Raw genomic sequence first — 18,670 nt, 5'->3', positions numbered from 1 at the left:
TCAACGTTTATTATCAAATAATTTTATGCATCCCTTTTTATTCTAGGGTAAAATTTTCATTACCCAAACCGACCCTTGATTTTGGCTAAAATTCAATATCAACCCAAAGGGCAAAATTGAGATCCAATCCAATAAAATTGCTTTATTTGACTTTCCTCCTCCCTTCGCTTCATATCCTTCCATCCAAAAGTTTTCTCAAATTGGTTAATCTGCAACCCTGCTCATCTCTCTCCGGTGAGCATCTTCGTCGACTCCGACCTTTATTACCCATCTTCCTCTTACGACTATCTCTGCTATCTATCGCTATGGACTTCACAAAGAAGCGCAAAGCCGACGAAAATGGCACTGCGATAATCCCTACCCTTTCGACCGCCGCCACCTCAACCGCTTTAACCCCACAAGACATCCGTAAGGTAATAGACCCTTTCACAAAGGAGCAGCTTCTCGACATCCTCCAATCAGCTGCAGTTCATCACTCCGACGTCCTTGACTCCATCCGAACAATTGCCGACGGCGACATCTCCCTCCGCAAGCTCTTCATCAGGGGTCTGTCCACCAACACCACCACCGAGACCATCCGCAATTTGTTTGCCTCTTACGGCGAGCTTGAGGAGGCCGTCGTAATTTTCGATAAGAACACCGGGAAATCAAAGGGATTTGGGTTCATCACATTTAAACATGTAGATGGTGCTTTAATTGCATTGAAGGAACCCAGTAAGAAAATCGACGGCAGGATGACTGTCACCCAGTTGGCCTCTGCCGGGCTATCTAATTCTGGTTCTAGTGGTGGCGATGTTTGGTCAAGGAAGATTTATGTCGGGAATGTCCCGTATGATATACCTTCAGAGAGATTGTTAGGGTTTTTCTCGACGTACGGAGAGATTGAAGAGGGACCTCTAGGGTTTGATAAGGCGACGGGTAAATCAAAAGGTTTTGCTTTTATTATATACAAGAATGAGGAGGGCGCAAAAGCAGCTATTGCTGATCCAATGAAGATTATCGATGGGCATCAAGTTCTCTGTAAAATGGCCGTTGATAACAAAAAAGCTAAGACCGAAGGTGGTGTGGTTGGCGATAATGCACAATCACAGCCGCCTCCACAACCACAGTCTTCAATGCCTGGATCTCAGTATGGTGTTCCAGGTAGTGTGCCACCCTATGGAGGGTTTTCAGGAATGGGCAGTAATGGATATGGTTTGAATTCTTCATTGCCAGGTCCGATTGCTGGTGGAGGCTATGGTGGTCCATATGGTGTTTCACAGTATGGGGGACCAAGTGCTGGTGAATTTGGTGGACTGAACAACGCTGCCAATTCAATGTATAGGATACCTCCGAGTTCCGTTGGAATGCCTTCAGGAGGATATCCAGATGGTGCCCCTTACGGGTTGTCTCAGCAACATCAGCCATCATCATTGCCCCCTAGAATTCCACCTGGAGGCATGTATCAGGGCATGCCACCATATTATTGAGGTAATTGTTATATACTTTCTAATGATTTTGATAATGTGCAGTTTTTGGCAAATTATGTATCTGTTGGCTATTTTAGGTAGATTTTCTTTTTGGTAGAAATTGAAACATGTTGAATTTTGTTGGTTTTTCTTATGGGATTATGGGTTATTATGGATAAGTTCCCTTTTTATTTAGTGTTTGAGGTAATACTCGTGTCATACAAATTTCTGTTGCTGGATTTGACATGCGCTGCTGGTGTGTTTTTTTGTTTGCTGTAAAACCCTGCTTGGAAGCATTTTATTGATTCTAAAAATTGTTGGTCTTTTCCCTTCTGTATTCTTCAAGTTGCCCCTTGGTTTTTAGGGACTTCTTAATGTGTCTTCCATTCATGGTTTTATTCACTAGCTGTCTGCCGCATCTTCTTAACAGACACATTGGTGTGATTTTCTGAGCTATGTCTTATCCTTCTTAATTTTATTTGTGATATTAAGTTGGAAATTTTGGATTGCATTCTTCTGGGTTCACTACTTAATTTCTTATGCACATGGTTTATTAATAGTTGATGCGGCTGCTTTTTCCAGTTTTAATTCTGACAGTTTTAATAGTTGATTTCGGTATCCTTTTAAGTTAATTTTTCCCTGTCTTTTCTGTTGGGTGAACAATGCCCTGCAGCAGCACCTTGAACACTGTTTTTCTAATTTGCCTTTTAGTGTTCTTGCTGTGTTAGATTTTTCTAGTGCCAGAAGGGTGGTTATACTTGTTCCCTGAAAGATATTGGTTGAATTGAATTACCATTTGCTTTGTAATAGTGTTGACTTTTCACCACCATAGACAGAAGCTTCAATCTTGTTTACTTTTGATTCTCCCAAGTATTGTAGATTTTTTTTAGGGCTTCAACTGCTATGTTGGGTTTCTCTTTTGTGCTTTATTTATCAATGTTTTTGTTTTATATGTTTCACTTCAATACTGGTTTGTGTTCTGATTGGTGTTTGATTCAGGTGTATGACAGCTTCCTGGCACAAATGCTTTAAATGGTTGTCGTGATTTGGTGAAATGCAGACAATGAAATCTTTGGTTTAATTATGTGGACTGCTGTGCTTTTGTTGCTGCTTCACTTCATCTACTTCCATAAGTTGTGGTTGGATTTGTGATGGATGCTACTTGAATTTTATAAAAGTTAGTTTAGACTCTGAATCAGTACTTTGTTGGAAGGGTTGTAGAACTTTTTGGTTGTGTGCTGGAATATATTTATCTTTAGTTATTAGAAAATTGTGTTTCCTGCTTACTAGTTTGTGCTTGTGCTTTTCTTGCTGTTACAAGTTTGTATTTGGCGTGTGAGATGGTTAGTTCTTGTTGTACGGTTGCTATTTGCTCCTGTTAAATGCTCCTGCGATGGAAAGTTCCTACGCTTTATCACTTTGTTTTACTTCTCTAATAGTTGTATGAGGTGCTTCAAATTGTTCATTTTCAACGTTGCATACCTTCGTGTTCCCTGTAAATTCACTTGGAGGTTTTAGCACAATAACTTTTCTTTTTCTCTGAGATTGTCCACATGATTTGTTGTTGCTTTGCCCCATATATGTTCAATGCCCTTTTTAGCACGGTTGGTCATCTATTGTCTAGAGACATGACATGGATCTTCATACCACAGCTGCTGCAGTATTAATTTCCTTACTTTCAAGGTTGTCCCTTTAGTTTGTTCTGGTTTTGCAGATATTTTCAATCCCTTTTTTAGCATGGTTTAATTCATAATTGTGAACCATTGGTCTGTGTTCTGCGCGGTAATATTTGAGCCGAGGTTTAGTTGTATTGTATACAATATCTTACTCGGATGCTGCCCTATTAGGTGGAACTTTTCCTGATATTTTGCATGCTGTGGATGTTCCATATCCTTTTTGTTTCTTTTGGACTATTCTTCACTATTTAAGTTATGCCTGATATTTAAACACAAAAAGTAGACCCAAATGACACAGAAGTTCTAATGCACATTTCCTTTCCTTTTTCTTTATCTACTCTCTTGATAACATCATGGTCTTCTGAGCTTTCAAGTAGGGGCAACATCAATTTACGCCCAACTATTTTTATCTGAGCATATCTATTAAGTGTTGGTTCAATGTAACAAGAATATCATCATCTTTGCCAAATAATAAATGAAAAACAAAAAAGAAAAAAAAAAGAGAGTATTTGGCCAGATAAAATACTGAGCCTCGTCTGTCCAGTATGATGAAGCCATTGGAACATTCTGCTGTATAGTTAGCTTCCTCCCCTTGTGAACTATGTTCATAATTTCCTCTATCCATGTAGCCACGATATATCATTTGAGGCGGTTTTTGGTTTCCCGCCATCACCTGAGAGGAAAAGGCAGATGCACAAGAAACTTGTAAAATATATGATTAGCGGTTCATTATTAGCTACTGTTCTTTCTCATAAATAAACATGCATGACACAGCTGGGTTTTTGTACAGTTACATATTTTGTTGTCAGGACATGTTTTCCAAATTTATTGAATTGATAGCCGTGTTAGTCCTTGTGATCCTTGAGTTCATTCTATTCTTTCAACACACCTTCTTCTAGTGTATATGAATGTTATTTGGCTCTTTTATCTCCTTTCCTTTTTGGGTCTAATGTTGGGCCTATACAAAGTTAACTATACTTTCTGAAAGGAAAAACGTTGTGAAAATTGCATTTACGTTAATCGATTAGAGAAGCATTACAATTGAGTAGATATTTTGCTCAACAAATGCAATTACAGTATAATATCTGCCCAATTTTTGCAAGAGATGCATCTTTGGCAAGATGTTGGCATTTGTGAAAAATGAATTCAAATGGAAAGATCTGGTTGTAGCATGACCTTTTGGCTTTTGGATATTTAGGCCGTTAATGCTTTAAATGATGTCATGTGAATATATGGCAACTTTTGATGATCAGCATTCTTCTACTTGGGCATTTTTTAATTATTATTTAGTCTTTTGCTTTGACAATTGTTTTAGAGGGAGGTTTTAGTGTTGGTGTGACAGTAAAGTCATTCCATTTGTGACTTGGAGGTCAGGTCTTTTATGTTCTTTGTGTAGTTACACTCCCCCTTGTGGCAGAGTGAATCTCTCAGTATGGATGCAGTTTCATAATGTCGGGAGATGGATTTCTGAACTTTTAAACTGCGTGAAAATAAAGCTCCATGATTGGGAGCTGGGACTAGCTAATGATTCCGGTGGGGTGCGCGCGTGCGCTTTTTTCTCCCCCTCGCCTCTCACTCCCTTTCTAGCCTGTCAGACCGCCAGCAATTTTGCTTTCCCTGCGGGGAAGGCAATACATGAAATTTAAAGCAGTGAAATGAGCCTTTATGTGAAGACTAACAATTACCTCTAATGTATTTCTCGGGCTTTTTGCAAAATAAGGGTTTAAAAAAAATATATTTCTCAAACTTTAGTTCGCTGGAAATTTCCTGAATCAGGTGAATTAAACTCTACTGCGGTAGGTGCCGCTGATTAAACTGTACCGTGGTAGGTGCCGCTGATTTCCGTGGTACGGGAAGAAGCACGGTAAGGGAAGAATAAAATTTTTTCAACCGCTCTAGAATTTTCTATTTAAACAATCAATTTTCACAGGTTTGTATTACCGCACTTTGGTTTGTTTGTTAAATATATATTATATTATATTAATTTATTTATTTTTATATTAAATATATATATAATTATAAAAATTATATTAATATTAATTATATTATATTAATTAATTTATTTTATATTAAATATATATATATATATATATATATAATTATAAAAATTATATTAATATTAATTATTTTAATATAATTAAAATTTAACATCATAATAATCATATATGAATTTATTTTAATAATTAAAATTATATATAAATGTAACATTATAATTGTATTCATTTTGAAAATAAAATTATATATTTTATATTTATCTATAAAATTTATTATTTTTATTAGAATAATATTTATGAATTATAAAAAATTATATATAAATAATTAAAAATTATGAAATGTGATAAAAGGAAAAAAATAATATTAATGATGTCTTACATGTCCTTTCATGACATATAAATGTTTTTTTTTTTTTTTATGTGGACGTCGAGTTCTATATGGTTGGCGGTTATTATTTGTACTTTCAGCAGCAGCAGAATTAATATTAAGATCAGGAGTCACCGAGTTCGGATCTTGTGTTAATGTGAGGGTAAATAGATATCATCAGATCCAAAAGTGGAGCACTACTGTTCCGATGTGTACTATACAAAATTGCCAGAGAATGGTTGTGCTTCTAGGCTAGATGAAGAAATATCTACAGAATGTCTAGCCGAAAATGCATTAATGGAGCTGGTATATCGTGTAAAAGCATCAAAAGTACTACTTATCGAGGTATGCGTTCAAAATGGATTATTTTGAATACTAACTTGCTGGAAGGATCACTGTGTCGGGGTTATATGAGATGGTGATATATAATTACCATGTGTCCATGTAGTATATTGTGATTCACCTTCTTGTGGAGTATTAGGTCTTGCTGAAGGCTGTCTAATCTCACCAAATGATCGATGAGTGTGGAATACAACGGGTGCTGGAATGATGATATTTGTCGGGACAGTGGTATGTACATCAACATCAGTTTCTTCGCTAGAGCCACGTTTACGCCTAGGCCTTCTCGGTGGGTCAACAGACTCGTCAGGGTCATTTAGCATAGATTGCGTCTAAGGTGCCGACTGTGGTAGAGGTTCCTCTGTTATTCGTTTCTCTTTTTCCATGGCATAGAATATGCCTGTTGTTTGTCTTTTAATAAAATATGTGTCTAGATTAGAAAACTGTCGATTAATCAAATGCATATTCTCGATACCATCCATCTGTTGGTATAACAATAATTAAATATTGATATGTTTAAAAAAAATATACATATGAAAATATAATAAATAATAAAATATTATCACAGTGTCAATAGCGGCACCATGATGCGATATCCATTGACGAGAAACTCGTCTATACCTTTCTAAATACTCTGAATGATAATGTAGTGTTCATCTAACGGTGCTGCTTCAACCAACCTTTGTCATTTATCTTTTCAAATTGCAATTCAACGTTCATGAATTGTAATTCAATTATTGTCGGATGTAATATAGATGTATTGTAAAGATTAGCAGGCTGACGTGTGACGTGGTGGATGTGGTATTGGTTATTGCATTCTGAATTGGCGCAACACTATTAGATTGATATTATTCTACTACGTGGAAGCAGATCAAGAGAACCGCTGCTCTCCAAATGTCACATCCTTGTATGCTTGCAATATAATAGTAATTATGTAAGGAGTTCATAAGAATATGGTTCTCATACCATCTGAAATAAAAAAAATATATATATTTATTAGAAATTTTTAAAACATATCATAGTAATCTAAGTACATTTCATAATTCATATAATACCTCTAGGTCACCCATTCTGTCAAATTTAGCGTATTTCTGTCAATACATGTGTCACGATTTAAGTGATACGTTGTGCATTACTCCATCTGAAATTATTATAAAACAAACACAAAAATTTAATATAAATGTGTAATATGCAAATCATAATAATGTCATAATAAATATAAAATATTAACTGACTTCTCGGTGGAGCATCATTATGTAGGTCTCGTATATTTATAGATGACGATATTGAAATAAATCGATCTCATGCCTATATCTGTAGGATGTGTAGGGCTCAATCTAATTAAGACACTCTCGATCAGTGGCTCGACAAAGTTTCCGATATAACCAGTCAAGACAAGCTGAACCCTAATTATGCATGCTTACTCTATGTAAATTAGCAATTAGAGGCATAAGCATTAGTATCACTTTACTAGGATTCCTATCAGTGAATAGAAAATCCCCAATGATTCGCAAAATGCAAACACGGGCATATCTCTAAACCATTTCTTCATCAATATCATCTAGTAGTTCATTAAAATTTTTGACTAATCAACTTAGTGGCAACGAGCTACCCTACATTATATTAGCGGGCAGTACGAGTCCTAAAGTATCCTGATAGTACATCATCCAATTGATAACAAAATTACCTACAACAGCATCTTCATCAATAGGTAGGTTCGAAATAACACTGATGTTCTGGAGAGTAATTGTACACTCTTCCGCTGGCATCATAAATGTATGTGTTTCTGGACGCCATCTCTCAACCAGTGATGTGATTAAATGATGATCCAGCGAAAAGAAGTCTAATCTGATATCACTATAAAATCTAGAAATTTTGAGATAAGTCTCAATACGGGGATAGAAATCCTGCTTCAAAACACTCGCAGATCGCATATAATGTAGTGGCTCATTTTCAATTTTCTCATTCCAAATCGACTGGTTTATGAGACTGCTGTTGTGTCAATATAGACTGATCAAGAAAATCCGGACTCGTGTAATCATGTTAATTTTGTCTGCCCATCATATCTGTAAAATAAAATGTGAACAAATATGTCATAAATTGATAATAATTATCATTAAAAATATAAGTACGAATAACATGCAATTTTATTAGATACTTTCACATTCGATAGTTGCGTAATATCATGCAAGTAATTTATACATTTATGTGTCACATTCAGAGAAGTATGTGTAAGAAAACTCACAAGCAATGCCGATGTGTATATCATATTTTTTGTATTATATTTCAGAACTAGTCACTTGGAAGGTCATATTACATGTCGTAAATTTGCAGTATGTATCAAAAAAGTCATATGCAAAGTAATCGTACATATCATAATTTTGTAGTAAGTATCAGAAAAGTCACATGCAATGTAATAGTACATGTTATAATTTTGTAGTATGTATCAGAGAAGTCACTTGCAAGATAATAGTAAATGTCATAATTTTTTAGTATGTAATAGAGAAGTTATATGCAATATAATAGTATATATCATAATTTTTTAGTATGTATCATATCACATGCAAAATAATAATACATGCATGGATATAGTACAATGTCATTATTGTAATAATGCAGTATAGGTAATATGAAATGCTTGTGATCCATATTGTATATAAGTACGAAAATTCAGCATTCTTGTGTGATCATAGAAGAATGGCTGGAAGTTCATCATTCAATGAGAGGGTCGAGTGTGGTTGCTTCCAAATTTCAATAATGATTATAAGAAAAAGAAGTATGGTGGTTGTAGAGAATATTATGCTCGTTTTAGAAGAGAGTGGAGTTTCAGGTTTGACGAATCAAACAAACTTGTTACTGATTTACAGTCATTGGGTGCTCCTATTATAAAACGTCATTCTCTTAATATGGCAAAGAATAAAATAAGAGCATATAAGGAATTTCCGTATCATTCGAAAAGAAAACAGTAGATTATTGTTTCGTCGTTGCAGGTTATATATGTATAAATTGGCAAAAGAACAAGCAGCTGCGGTGGATTGTGAGCTCAAGAAACATAATGAATAATCCAAATTATGCATCTGATGAAGAAATGTCTGATGAAGAGTAACTGTTACCTTATGCTATCTACTATCGCAGTTTAATATTTGTGGTGGCAAATAATTGTATTGTTATGTTATCTACAATTGGATATGTTATAAATATAATATGTGGAATGTATGTAATATGTATTACTATGTTATCTACAATAAAAAGTGTTATAAATATATTATAATTAATAATTTTTTTCAACTTAATAAAGGAAAGGTACGCATAAAGATTATAAACATTAATGTATTAAATATTTTTTTTCGCTCAAACATTTTACAAACGACTCTAATATTATTTTCAATTGTTACAATTATCATTTGACAGTGGCATATCGGATTGATACTCTGACGCATTTTCTAAATTATAAAAAAATTTAATATTGATTATTATCACCATCTGCCTCTCGTATATGATATAATGCATTTCGGAGCTGATTAATATTATCGATTGAATTTTTTCTTGATACTTTAATATTTAGTGAACTAGTTTCCTCTCGTAAATCTGTTGACTGAATCACCCTATATGACCATTTAAATTCATGATATACAAAATTTTATTAGAATTATGTTGATTAGGATCTAACGGATATATGAAATCATCATTCAGTGCTCAACAATGTTAGCTGACGTATATATCAAAGTGGACATAGTCCTTAAAATGACATAATTTTGGGTAATATAAGTTATAATAGTAAAATAAATTATACTATGTCTATGTTATCTATTTTAATCACTAACAACATAGAGGTAGAAAAGGTTGCAAATATTTTACAAAATCATTATCTTCAACACCCTTAAGCATAATATATATTTCAATTTGCAGTTTTATTAATCCGTCTAATACAGAGAAATTATCAAATTACAGTCACATAAATCAGTTCAACAATGCCTGACGGCACATATTTGTTTATTATGACCAAACTTTCCACATATAATACAATGATTTTTAGAAGTTAAAGAAATCTTTGATACTCTCCCGTTCATCTCGTTTTGAATTTTGCTATTTCTTGGTCGGCCATTTTTTCTAATTCTTTGTATATAAGAAATTAAGAGGTTTACCGTTAGGTTCTGGCTAGTAATCAAAATAACATAATAGATTGAACATAGTGACATAACATTTAAGAGTGCGTTCCAAGGTGTAGTATGTATCAACGTATTAATCATAATCAATGGATTTCGACAGACAAGCTGCTATTGCATGTGAACATGTAATTTGCATCTCTTGAAACTTACCACAAGTGTATGTACCTTCTATTAGTTTAACAACTTGCTTATTCTCGGTGCCACTAGTACGAACTTTAAAAACTAAAGTTTCGTTACTAATTTGTGTTCCCTGATGCCTTGCTGCTTTCATCTCGTTATTTCTAATTATTTATGTACATGTATATGTAAAAGTATGCCCCATTTGCATTTGATCCAAATACGTCGTGTGACGTATATCAAAGTAGTTAGCGTATTGGTAAAATATTTTTTCGATCATAGTTGTGATGGACAATGCGCGAAATTCCATCAACATCCCGTTGACAGATTCAATGGTATTTGTTGATGGATCCATACATTTTTTCTTCATCATGTGACCGTGTCCATGTTTCTAAAGGTATTTTAAGGGTTCACTCAAATGTTGCAGGACTGACTTCTTATATCTTATTCATGGCATCATAAAATTTTTGCTTCTGATTCTGATTAGCTGAAAGGTAAAATTATAAATACTGAATGTTTATATATTGAGTACTAATTAAGGCCACATAAACGAATTACTTGTTTATATTGAAATTGAATCACTGATCTACTTTACGCAAAACCTCCTTTATATCGGCTTTCTTATATTGTGTATTGTAATTGCTTAATATATGCCAAATGCAATATCGATGGTTGGCTGATGGAGGCTGCTACCAATCCTTTTGCATTGCCTTTTTAATTCTAATGTGTCTATTAGATATGACGCATAATTCTTCTCTGTCGGTAACATATAATTGAAGATAATCCATGAATCATCCCCAATTGTCACTATTCTCTTTATCAACTAATGCAAATGCTAATGGAAAAATTATATTGTTTCCATTAAGTCCAGTTGCACAAAGAATACAACCACTATATTTTCCATATAAAAAAGTTCTGTCAATAAAAATGATTGGCCTACAAAACTTGAATCCTTTAATTGATTATTGAAATGTCCAAAATATTCTATCAAACACTTTAACGTTCCCATCCAAATGACCTTCAATCCAGTGTGGATCATTTTCAATTGTGACAATTGTAGCGGGATTGTAATTCATAATAGCATGCATGAATTTACGCAATCTCCTATATGATTACTCCCATCCACAAAAAACCTTTTCAATTGCAAATTGTTTTCCATTCATGTTTTTTTTATAGGACGGTTTATAACTAACCTTATCTTTGATCTCAGCTTGAAGAGTGGCAATTTTCATATTTGACTCTTGTTCGATCATGGATAAGATAAATGCACAGATAAATCTAGAATTAAGGTAACCGTGATCTTTATTAACACCTGCATTTCTACATGTGTGCGGACCATGATATCTTGTTATCTTTCAAAAATCAGCATTTTTTTTGCAGGATGTATAAATGTGCAATTGACAACTAGATAATTTATCTTTACACTTGATCAAATAAGTCCTACTCTTAGTTTCATTATAACAAAATTGGTGATGTCGCAACATATGATATGCTTTCGCAACAGCGACAACAACCTCTCGAGATCTGAATATCATTCCTATAGAAAATTCTTTCGACTTATTTCAGAATAAATTCGATTGATTTTTTGCATAAAGATAAATCTCATTACATCAGAGTCGATTTCAGAATACGGAGTTGGAAATATCAATGGTCTAATAGGATTTTCATATCCACTATTAAAACACATTAAAGAATTTATATCATGATCATCTCCATCATTGAATTGAACTCTTGAAATGTTGTCTTCCTCGTCAATCCAAAAAGATCTCCATCTGTATATAAATTGACATGGAGCAACTAGCCTTGGATTTTATGGCAGACTTAGACCGGTACTAACTTTTGTATTTTAATTATTTTTTTGGATATTTTGGGTATTTTCATAATTTTGCATATTAGGGTTTTGTTTCTATTATAAATAGCCTCCCTTGGCTATTAGAAAGATACTTTTCAATCTTTGAGAAATTTCAATAAGACTTTTAGTCTTTTAGTCTATATTTTTTCTTATTTCGTCTTAGCCAAACGATATTGGTTAAAACTCCTGACGGAGTCTAAATAGTCCTTTATCAGATTGATATCAAAGCAAAGTTCGACCATGGTAGATAACCAAGAGGCGCGACTTGCTGCGATTGAGGCATCTTTGGCAGAATTGAGGGAGATGATCGGACAATTGACCCTACAGCAGGGAATCCACCAACCCGCCGCCGCCGCACACCCCCAGCCAGTCGCCAATCCTGTGGCCGCCAATCTTGAGGTCACCTATGTGGTAAAGAAAATCTTATGTTCAACAAAATAGGAGGATGAGACGTAAAGGAGGAAGATTTTCCAGGCAAAGTGTCGAGTAGGATAGGCAATTTGCAGGCTAATTATAGATAGCTGTAGTTGTGAGAATCTGATAGCTAAGCAGTTGGTGGAAAAATTACAGTTGCCTACACAGCCTCACCCCTCACCACACAAAGTCGGATGGATTAAGGAAGGACTGAAAATAGAGGTCAACAGAATCTGTAGCGTGCCTATCTCGATCGGTAAATCTTATACTGAACCTGTTAATTGTGATGTTGTGGATATGGATTGCTGTGGCATTTTGCTAGGTCGCCCGTGACAATTCGACGTTGATGCTTTGCATAAAGGGAAGGAGAATTCATACATGTTTACGTGGAATCAAAAGAAGATTACTATCTTGCCTTCCGGTTCTGCGAAACATTCTAAGGTAGAAGGGAAGCATACTGTTGCTGTTTCTACGGGAGTGCAGAAGCTATCAGGCGCAGTTGAGAAATCTGGAGGCACACTGCAACAGCCCGCAAATCGGACCGCTACCGGCGCTAGGATCCAGATCGGCATAAGGCCGCCGGGACCCGTAGCAAGCCTACTATACATTCTGTACAGTCGGTATAATCCCCAAACATGAACAACATTTTCATAAAACATTTAAAACTTTACCTTTAACCAGCTTGACCTGTGTATGCACTATGACTGAATTCATAGAACCCCTAGGGTCAGCATACCCTATGTCAAACTCGGTCCAACACATACATCAACATAAAAATAAAACTCATGCACAAAGGGATTATCCAACTCGGGCCAAGCACAATACTATAACTCTGAACATATTACATAATATCATGTTACTATACAACTCTTTTACATCATTACATAAACTTATATTACATCATGTCCACTACTATTCTATTACACATCAAAACCATAGCCGTAGCCTAGTGACTTCCTGAACGATCTCCGACCCTGCATACCTGGGGTTAGGAGAGAGGGGTGAGCTCTAAAGCCCAGTGAGCGGAAACCATACAAGAAAAACAGTTCATTTTAAAGTATGCTATCATGGAATGCATCACATCACAAACATATCATATCAAGGATGAACTAGTCACCAATAGCCCTCAACATACCATAATATGTCCAACTATACCAGGGGCGATGAGGCCACACCTAGTATTCGCTTACTTAACTCATATCATAACATGTCCAACTACACCAGGGGCGATTAGGCCTCACCTAGTGTTCGCTTACATTTAACATAGTGCCAGGGGCGACTTGGTCTTTCTATCTCATATCATACCATGTCATATCATATCATTTCATATCGTACTGAGGGCTAGAGGATCATTCAATATTCATCCACATTAACAACATATTATGCAATGCATCATATTCGTGAATACTAGTGCAATACATCCTACTACATATCATGACATTTTATGATGCATGGATCATGCTAAAACATTCATTAATGCTTTCTCATATAGAAAAAGATTTAGTTTAGTTCCACTCACCTCTGGCAGACGCTGGACTGACTCTGCAACTGCTAACACTGATGGCCTCCTCGGTTCCTCGGGTCCGATCCTACACAGGTGGACTCGAATGAGGTGCCAAACACACTCATAAACAGCTCCCCAAAAACCCCCTAAAACATCATAGAAACATACATACAGAACACTCATGAAAGGGCTGGACAGGGCACTTTCGGCGGCACTTTCGGCGGCACTTTCGGCGGCCGACGGTCCTTTCCAGAGAAGAAAGTCATGCAGGTTCGGGGGCGCCTTCGGCGGCCGAACCTTCTCTCCAGAGATGAAAGTCACACACTTTCGGCGGCCGAACATCACCTTCGGCGGCTGAAAGTCTGCTCCAACTCCGAAACACAACTTTCGGGGGCAAGGTTTGGCGGCCAATCCATGCATCCAAAGGCAGGTTCGGCGGCCGAACCTGAGTTCGTCCAGAACTCAGCCTCATGCACCAACAGCCTCCCAAACCATTTCAAACACCCCAAAACAAGCACCCAACTTCTTAACACATGCACAAACTCTTAACCATGCACAAAGGAGCTTAACAACTTGATTAAACTCCAAAAACAACATCAAAAACATACATAGATAGCTTATGACCCACATAGGCCAAAACCATCAAAACAACCCATAATCTCACTTGCTCTTTCCCAATCATGCATACACTCTCCCACATGCATAAACTAGCTCAAAACTTCAACATAACATCATATAAACATACATTGGGCATAAAACCCACATAAACCCTAACATGCATATCTACCCATACTCAACCATCAAAACATATTTAAACTTACTAAAAACTTCATTAAAACACTAGGAAAGCAAGGATCTACACTTACCTCTTGAAGAACGAGGGGTGGTGTGATCCCTAACTCGGAGGTGTGGAGGATCCAAGCTCCAAAGCCTCCAAACTCTCAAAACTCCTTTTAAGCTTCAAAACTTCAAAAACAGAGTAGATCTCATGAAAACTTGAAGGATGGGTAGAGAAAAACATGAAAACGACTAAAGGAGGATCAAAACTCACCTGAGCTCAAGAATGGAGAGAAAACTCGCCCATTTCCGATCTAAGGGCTCTTTATAGGTGGCCTGCTGAACCACCTTCGGCAGCCTAACGTGCCCCCTAAACTCATGCATGTTCGGCGGCCGAACCTTGGCTTGTTCAAACAAGGCTTTCGGAGGCCAAAAGCGCTTCCGAAACCTTCCCATGTTCGGCGGCCGAACTTAACTTTCGGCGGCCGAACCTGGCAAAAGCCTCCTTAGTCTTTTCCTTTTCAAAACTCAATTCTTTTTCATTTAAAACTATGAAATCAGTAAAAATATTTTAGAAACCACATTTTACCCCTTTAGAAGACTCTGGCATCATCAAAATTCCATATTCCAACGGAGATTCCGCCGGAAGGTGGGGATTTCGATGCCGGAATCTGGCCAGGTATTACATTCTTCCCCCCTTTAAGAACATTCGTCCCCGAATGTTCAAACAAACAGGCACATGCATAAACATAATATAAGCACAATCATGACAACACATAAACTCTAGTCTAAAAAGAAACATGGTATCACTGGAGTAAGAACTCTCGGTCTTCCAGGTGCACTTTTTCATCTTAAGGTGGTTCTAAGGGACTTTCACCATCGGAATTTCCTTGTTTCCACACTTTCTGACTTGTGTGTCTGCGGTCCGTACTAACTGCTCAACATAGGTGAGATCCTCTACGATCTCCACCTCTGGTTCCTTTAAGAACCTCACTCGGATCCGACACGAACTCACATACCGTGGAAACAGGGAAAAACGGATGGATCTCTTTCATCGAAGTGGGCAAATCTAACTCGTGAGATACATTCCCAATCCTTTGCAGGATTTCAAAGGGTTCAATGTATCTGAGAGCTAATTTACCTTTCTACCCATAACGAATCACCCTCTCTTTAGGAGACACCTCCAGCAAACCACGACTTTCTCGAGAACCTCAACATGCTTCCGCTGCGCACTCTGACAAAACTCTTCTCTCTTCTGAAACTCTACATTCCTTTTGCGGACAACTTCATAACTCTCCTGCTGACTTACAACAGTTCTGATTCTTCTCGTTTATTTACTACTGGCCTTCTTCTTACTGTACTAGGGGATGGGGTAAGCTGCCCAGTGGTTTCCGGTTGAGGGCATCTATCGAAATATCTGCCTCAGCCGAATATATTGAACCTTGAAGTCATAAACACCACGCAGTTTTTACCCATCTCCTATACCTCATGTTCTTCTCCCTTGACTCAAGATGTATTGCAAGCTCTATCGATTCGTAAGGATCTGTCATCATACCTTATACAGGTACCGCCTCCACATCTTGAGTGCAAGGATTACCATCGCCATCTCTAGATCATGTGTGGGGATGATTCAACTCATGCTTCTTCAGCTACCTAGAAGCATAAGCAATCATTCTACCACTTTACATTTACACACAATCTAGTTCCACTCGGGACGCATCACAGGACACTGTGACATCTTCATTACTGGCGGATAGAGCTACCACTGGTGCTGAAATCAACATTTCCTTCGACTCTTCAAATCTCTTTTCACACTGAGTAGACTACACAACCCTTTAGTTCTTCTTGATCTTTCTGGCCATAGGGGCGGCAACTCTAGAGAAATTCTAGATGAACCTCCAGTAGGTAACCTGCCCAACCCAAAAAACTCTTGATCTACGTCACTACAATGGGCCTGGGCTAGTCAGCTACAACTTCAACTTTCTCAGACCCAAGAAAGATATGCTCCTTGACTGGAACTCACATTTGGAAAACTGGGCATCCAAGTCATGTTCTCTCAGGATCTGCAATCTTGATTTCAGATAATGGACATACTCTTCTGTATTTCTGGAACTCACCGAGGTACCGTCAATGAAGACAATAACAGAGTGATCCAGAAGCCGACTAAAACTCTGCTTATGAGATCTATGAATGCTGTAGAGGCGTTCATTAACCCGAACGACATTCCTAGGAACTCATAGTGCCCATATCTGGTTCTAAACACTGCTCTCTGTACATCTTCTTCCTTGATCTTAACTGATGGTACCTAAACTTCAGATCTATCTTGGAAAGGCAACCAGCTCCTGCTAGCTGGGTTAAAATAGATCGTCAATCCAAGGTAACAAATACTTATTCTGGGTAGTGACTTTGTTCAACGACTCGTAGTCGATACAAAGTCCTAGGGATCCATCCTTCATCCTCATAACAACACTGGGACACCCTAAGGTGAAGTGCTCAGTCAGATGGAAACCCTTGTCTACCAACTCTTACAACTATTTTACCTCTGTTGATACCATCCTGTGGGGAGGGATAGAGATTGGTCCAACTCCATATATTACTTCTATTTTGAACTCTATCTCCCTGACAGGTGGTAGTCCTGGAAACTCGTCTGGAAAAACATCTAAAAACTCTCTAACAACGGGCACTGAGGCTGGCTCCCTGACCCGACCATCAAACTCTCTCTAAAGAGCTAGAACCCCTGACAACCTTTCCTGAACAACCTACGAGCCTGTAGGGCTGATATCAAACCTCTAGGTATCCCTACTCTGTCCCCTCTAAGGACTACCTCTGATCCATCCTGACCTCTGAACCTGACTACCTTGTCTCTGCAGACTTAGGTAGTACCACTAGTAGAAGAACCAATCCAACCCTAGAATGACGTCAAACAGTCAAATCTAAAACCACTAGGTCAGCTGGAAGACATCTACTCACAACATACTTTGAACTATACCGGCAGACTGACTCTGTCACTGATGGATCACACTTGGGTGCATTGACCCCAAGGGGATACTCTAGCCCATAAACTATCAACCCAACCTGTCTACGGCCCTCAGAGCAACAAGGAAAAAGAAACATCAGGGTTCATAAAACATACACATCAGAACACACTAGAGTGAGATTACTTGATCCCATTGGGTTCGATGCGTTAGCCTCCTGCTGGGTCATGGCAAAGATCCGCGCTGGAGCTGATGGACCTTCCCCATGGGAACCTGCTGAAGAAGGGGCTGTTCCCCTGTCTCTGCCTCTACCACTGCCCTGCATCATGGATGGAGCTACTGGGTGAGCTACACTGCCTGAAACTGTCTGCTGGGACCGTGTCACTAAGGTCGCGGTGGGACACTCACGTGCCATGTGTCCCTCATGTCCGCACCTGAAGCATGCTGTTGTCCCAATCAAACAGACTCCCTTGTGCGGCCTACCGCACCGCGTACATCTGGAGTTACCCGAACCAGAGCTCGAACCATCACCTAAACCCAGACCAGACTTTATCTGATCCCAGAACTTGCTCTTCTTCGATCTTCTGAGGCCTCTGCCTCCCTTCTTACTCTTTGTGACAGCCTCGCTCAGAGGGGAGAGATTAACATCACTTGTCCCCGGGAGTTTGGAACCCGAAGACTGTGCCACGTACTGTTTAACTGTCCCTTGAATGATGGCACTAGCCTCCATGTTCCGTGCCATATCCACTATAGCATGGAAACTCTCCCTTTCTGCTGATTGAATCAATGAGGAATACCTGGAGTGAAGCTTCATAACATATCTCCTAGACTTCTTCAGGTCTGTGTCAAGACCTTGTCCTGCAAACGGCAACAGCTCCAGGAACCTGTCTGTAAACTCGTTTACACTCATCTCTTCCGACTGCCTTAGTTGCTCAAACTCAATCATCTTCAGTTCTCTGGAACTATCTGGAAAAGCCCATCCTGCAAACTCATTGGCAAACTGTTCCCAGGATAAGCTTTCCAACCTTGGGTCCACAT

The 18,670-nt window shown here is 37.8% G+C and overlaps 1 protein-coding gene and 1 long non-coding RNA gene across 2 annotated transcripts; both read left to right on the top strand.

The window, feature by feature from the left end:
* The first annotated feature begins 156 nt into the window (after window positions 1-156).
* LOC110605126 (UBP1-associated protein 2C) lies at window positions 157-2,862 on the top strand. The gene is made up of 2 exons (XM_021743456.2): window positions 157-1,470; window positions 2,448-2,862. The coding sequence occupies exon 1, from the start codon at window positions 306-308 to the stop codon at window positions 1,467-1,469; it is 1,164 nt and encodes a 387-aa protein (XP_021599148.1). The 5' UTR covers window positions 157-305; the 3' UTR covers window position 1,470; window positions 2,448-2,862.
* A 2,529-nt stretch (window positions 2,863-5,391) lies between these two features.
* On the top strand, window positions 5,392-9,112 carry LOC110604980. The gene is made up of 2 exons (XR_006349152.1): window positions 5,392-5,830; window positions 5,967-9,112. It is a non-coding gene; the product is annotated as an uncharacterized LOC110604980 (long non-coding RNA).
* Window positions 9,113-18,670: the final 9,558 nt, after the last annotated feature.

This window comes from Manihot esculenta, chromosome 17, assembly GCF_001659605.2.
Source record: "Manihot esculenta cultivar AM560-2 chromosome 17, M.esculenta_v8, whole genome shotgun sequence".
Lineage (NCBI taxonomy): Eukaryota > Viridiplantae > Streptophyta > Magnoliopsida > Malpighiales > Euphorbiaceae > Manihot > Manihot esculenta.
Note: the sequence above shows the minus strand (reverse complement) of the source record. Positions and strands in the feature narration are given on the sequence as shown.

What these genes read in the sequence shown, in the direction of transcription:
- LOC110605126 (XM_021743456.2), top strand. Translation starts at nt 306, where the DNA reads ATGGACTTCACAAAGAAGCGCAAAGCCGACGAAAATGGCACTGCGATA.